A 5065-nucleotide genomic window follows, 5' to 3' on the forward strand; every position below is an offset into this window, starting at 1 on the left:
TGGGTAGTAAATAAATAACCTTTACACTTCTTACAAAATGATATTAAAAAGCAAGGCTTTATTGTGAACAGTAAGTTGTTCTTTTGTATATCCTTATGTATGCTAAACATTGAATGAACCTTTCCTAAGACGCCATTTCCAAATGATGTGTTTCTAGCCAGACTTTCTTGACAATTTTATTATTATTATTTTCAGTAGTAGTTCTGTTTTTATTATTATTATTATTATTATTATTATGCAATTGGTAAATTTAATGGACATCAAATATAATAGTATATTATAGAATATAATATATCATAAAATGTTGGAATCAAACAAATTTCACAGATAATGATTTGTAGTTCTAGCTATCAGAATTACAGACATTTTGATAAGGAAATAACGTTTTCTCACATTAGAATAATAGTCACTAGGGTATTACATTTTCTAATAACTATAACATAAAGGAAATGAAACTGTCTTCTTGACGGTGAAAAATTAATCATATAATGATGTACTCAATTTTCTTTCCAGCCACAATTCAATAAATATCCTCTTATCATTTGCCTTTCATTTTTTGACACCACAATACTATGATTGTATGGAAAATATAGACGAAGTTCATATAATCACTTATCATGTGTAAACGTTTTGTAAATGAATATATATTTATTTATGAATGTATTTCGATTCATGTATAAACTGCCGTTCTATGACACATTTTAAGGCGCAGACATTTCGTTGAATTGGTTAGTTAATTCGTCATTATAGGGACCTTATCGGCAAAGTGGAAACAATTTCGGCAATCCGCGGCCAGGAAGATTTCGGTTGACGTAACGTCAACAATATACAAATACTAGACGTGTTATGCACATTTACGTTAACAGTTTCATTCTGAAAATGTTACGGACTGTACCCTCAATCGAGGGCTCCGTCCAATCTATCTGAGGAAAATGCGGGAAAAAAGGAAACAAAGTGATCCCTCGGAAGCATTAATCACAACAAAATTAAATGAAAATTGCAGACTCGGTTTGATTGAGTCTGTAAATGAGGGATAATGAATAAGCGCAACATCCCTGACGCCCCCTCGCACCGGTTTGAGCGGTACCCAATTCTCAACAACACTAAATAGTGCTGTTATCAATAATCCCGAAGGACCAGAAAAATATAACAACACTGAAGTGAAGTACGCGGCAACTTTTTACAGCTGCCACACAGCACTCGACACCTGCTGTTATGAAGTATAAAAGTCTTTTGTCAATTTGTTATCCGTCCGTTAAGTCCCGAGGTGCGTACTTTGACATGTGTTTCCTCCTTTTGTGACAAACAAAATACCATAACCATCATAATTAACACTCCATGTGTGTCATTGCAAACAGATAAACAATGGTTTGTACTAGTCATTTCCTCTTAGTTTTTATTTGAGAACATTTTACAGAGAATACTAAAAATCAAATCAAATCATAATTTGCTAGTCAGAGCGTAATGATTAATAACATTAATTTTAATAAGTTATTATTGTTGGCTCTTTTTGTCTTTATACGAAGCGTAAACATATGGCCTGGTATTATAGAGGTTTAAATGTTAAGAATTGCTTGAAAATATACCGATATTGTATTTTTAATTCAGAGGAACAATGCTAGGGCTTTGGATATCCATGCAGATATATGAAATATTGGTTTTCCAGGACTAATTCATAAAGCAGAACAGTCCATATACGAGTTCTTCATTCATTTCAACGATTACCAGTGCATTGTACAGATGTAATTGAACAATAATGGACATACAACAAATCAATGGATAATTCAGTTCACAAGGTGATTAATTTTCCCCCTTTTTTATCTGAATTGATATCTTCAGTTATAATTGTTAGTAAGGATTAATGAAACGCGTACTGTTGATATTAACAACATTTTAAGCTATCAAATAGAAGCATAAGGAATATTACAATTTAAGTATATAGAAAAATATTAAAGCACTTATTACTGTTTTTATTTTTTGGATCAAAAATTATTAAAAAGTATACTATGCATAAACATTTTGCCACTTATTTCATATGGTGTTTGCATTCGGGATAAAGAATTTGCATTTCACAAGTCTCAACAGCTACTGTTTAAAGGAACATTTTGCAAATCTATGCATTACACACATGATAATGTAGTCTCATATTTGAAATACTTATTTGACCAAAAGCCAAAGTTACGATGTTTTCAGTTTTTAAAAAAATGAGCGTATGAATGTGGGAAGTTTAACGACTCAAAGAGTCAGATTGAATAAATTATTTCATATTTTTTTAATTTAAATTGATATTCCTGTCCGTGTTTCAGATTTATTTAAATAATATTTCCTTCAATATTTTTAGATATATATATATTTTACAATTATAACTAACAATATCGTGCCTTGAATTAACTGTTAAGTGCAATAAGCTTAATTCTAAAGAGATTTGATTTATTAAACATAAAAAATAAAAATAATAATTTAATTTTTCTCTCTATTAAATATAAAATTTTGTTTCCTGTTAATTATGATGTAAAAATACTTCGATTTGTTTAACACTGTTATAATAAAAAATTAAAACTATAGAATGGATACATATTTATACGGACGGTTCAAAAGAATGTTGCAAAGTAGGTGCGGCTGTGTTTGAAAATAATTTTACATCTAGTATGAGGTTACCAGATAATGCATCAGTTTTTACTGCTGAAGCAAAAGCTATAGATTTAGCATTGTCATACATAGTACAGCATACCCATGATAAATTTGTGATATTTTCTGACTCGCTTTCTGTTTTAATATCCATTAAAAATAAAAAATCTGACAATACCATGATAAAGAAACTTCTTTTACGATTTCATTATATACTTAAAACAAAATATGTTAAATTATATTGGATTCCAAGTCATGTACATATACGAGGAAATGAAAAAGTAGATGCTTTAGCTAAACAATCATTAAATTTTCAAAAAACTGACTTATTGTTACCTGCTTGTGATTTTAGACCAGCTATAAATAAACTCGTATCATCTGAATGGAAAGCAAATTGGGACAATGCCGTTTTTAATAAACTTTACGATATAAACCCATCTCTTGATGTGTCACCATCTCTATCTCTGTCAAACCGCCATAATCAAACAGTTCTTCTTCGATGCCGAATTGGACACAGTAAAATTACCCACTCTTATATATTCTAACTAATGACAATGCCCCTTTCTGTAAGATTACTTATAATAAGTATTAGTAATTAGAATTATTTATGTGTTGTATTTATTTAAATGGTATAGATATAATGTGTTCAAATTGAATGATATTTTTGCACTAGTTTTAGCGAACGAATTTCGATTATCAAATTTATGCTTAGCCAGGGTTTTTTTTGTAACCAAATATATACAAGTTCAAATGCTGCGGATGTACATATTAATAAATACAAAAAAACGACTTTAGCATTCAGGCACAGGAATACCTCTTTAACTGTTTGCATAAAACTTAACAAAAATGTCAGGTCCTTTGTAATAGCATATGTAAAAATAAAATATTTGTAAATTAGTGTCCTTTTTCTTTTCTTCTTCGTTTCATTTTATTTATTTACTTTTTTTCAGGATGAACATCAATGAAAGTATAGTCTTTGATCTCAACTTCAGTATCAACACGAAGACCGCCTTTGAATTTGTAACGGTAGACCCAAAGAAATTAAACATAACACAGCAAATAATTGGATCACCTCATAATGTTATCACTGTGTATATAGAAAAATACGTGATACCTATAATATGTTTGCTAGGACTGATTGGGAACACTCTTTCCTCGATAGTGTTTTTACGTAAACCAATTCGGAATAGTTCGTGTAGCATATTTCTGTGCGCGAGAGGCTTCTCTGATAATGGTTTTCTTTCAACGCTTCTAATAATTTGGATTTCCCGCACTTTTCAGTTGCGGTTAGGCGAGGTCCAGAACTCATGCCAGATTATAATTTTTCTTACGTATGTATGTGGATGTACATCAGTTTGGCTTGTTGTTTTTGTCACTGTAGAAAACTACATTCGAATATGCAGACCCTTTATCGTCAACAGAGTTTGTACGACAAAAATAGCTAAAGTTGTTGTCGGGATTCTTTGGTTTGTGACATTATGCATCTATAATTTTCCTTTCTGGACAATGAGTCCAGACACGTGTGTGCTTTACGGGCGTTTTCATAATACGGTGCAAGTATTTGTATATGCAGATACGTTTTTAACATTAGTAGTGCCTATAATATGTATAACTTTAGTAATGATTGCCATTGTGTGCAGTCTCCTTAAATCGTACAATAGAAGAAGTCGGCTACGTGCCCCAACTGCAAAACGAATTAAAAATCCTATGGCAAAAGTTACAAAAATGTTATTTGCTGTGACAGTCACATTTATCTGTCTAAACTTACCATCACATATAAACCGCCTGAGAATAATGATTTCATCAATACTAGAGGCTGAAAGACAACAAGGACAGTATTCCTCCCGGGAAGAAATGATTCAACAGATTACATTACTTGTGTCCTACTTGTCGTTAACAATAAATTTGCTAGTTTATGTTACTTTTGGAAGCAGATTTCGCAAAGTACTCAAAGACATGTTTCATATTCCCGAATTTTGTTTGAAATCAGCGAATGAAAGTAATGGTGGATATAGCCAAGAGCTTATACCTATAATCAATAATTTGCGAAAAAGTGAAAATCAATCCCAAAGCGTGGATATGACATCTTTTGAGTAAAATAATTAAACAAACAGATGTGATGTGTGTAATAATCCATTTTTATATAATATATAACAGTTTTTGATGAAAGAATATCTTTAGAATTATTCACTTTATTCTTTAAGTAAGCAAATTTTAATTAATACTTTTAATTAAAAATATTTATCATAGCACTATTTCAACATTACAGAAGAAGAAAATAACTTAACAATAAGGAATTTATGTAATTGCCGTTAAATTTGTAACTATTACAAATTCAATGACAATTACATACATTCTTTACAGTTATTCTATATTTATGGTACGGTGTTCCGTTTGGACAATCGTGATTTATTTCGTCTTTGCCTGCGATGCACGA

At 30.7% G+C, this 5065-nt stretch overlaps 1 protein-coding gene across 1 annotated transcript; it reads left to right on the forward strand.

The window, feature by feature from the left end:
• The first annotated feature begins 1683 nt into the window (after nt 1-1683).
• Nucleotides 1684-4725, forward strand: LOC132757777 (FMRFamide peptide receptor frpr-18-like). The gene is made up of 2 exons (XM_060749165.1): nt 1684-1796; nt 3579-4725. The coding sequence occupies exon 2, from the start codon at nt 3580-3582 to the stop codon at nt 4723-4725; it is 1146 nt and encodes a 381-aa protein (XP_060605148.1). The 5' UTR covers nt 1684-1796; nt 3579.
• Nucleotides 4726-5065: the final 340 nt, after the last annotated feature.

The sequence above is a fragment of the Ruditapes philippinarum genome, unplaced genomic scaffold (genome assembly GCF_026571515.1).
Source record: "Ruditapes philippinarum isolate M1 unplaced genomic scaffold, ASM2657151v2 ctg6_1_1_1_1, whole genome shotgun sequence".
Taxonomy (NCBI): domain Eukaryota; kingdom Metazoa; phylum Mollusca; class Bivalvia; order Venerida; family Veneridae; genus Ruditapes; species Ruditapes philippinarum.

Excerpts from the sequence above, each read along its gene's own strand:
- LOC132757777 (XM_060749165.1), top strand. The coding sequence starts at position 3,580 with ATGAACATCAATGAAAGTATAGTCTTTGATCTCAACTTCAGTATCAAC.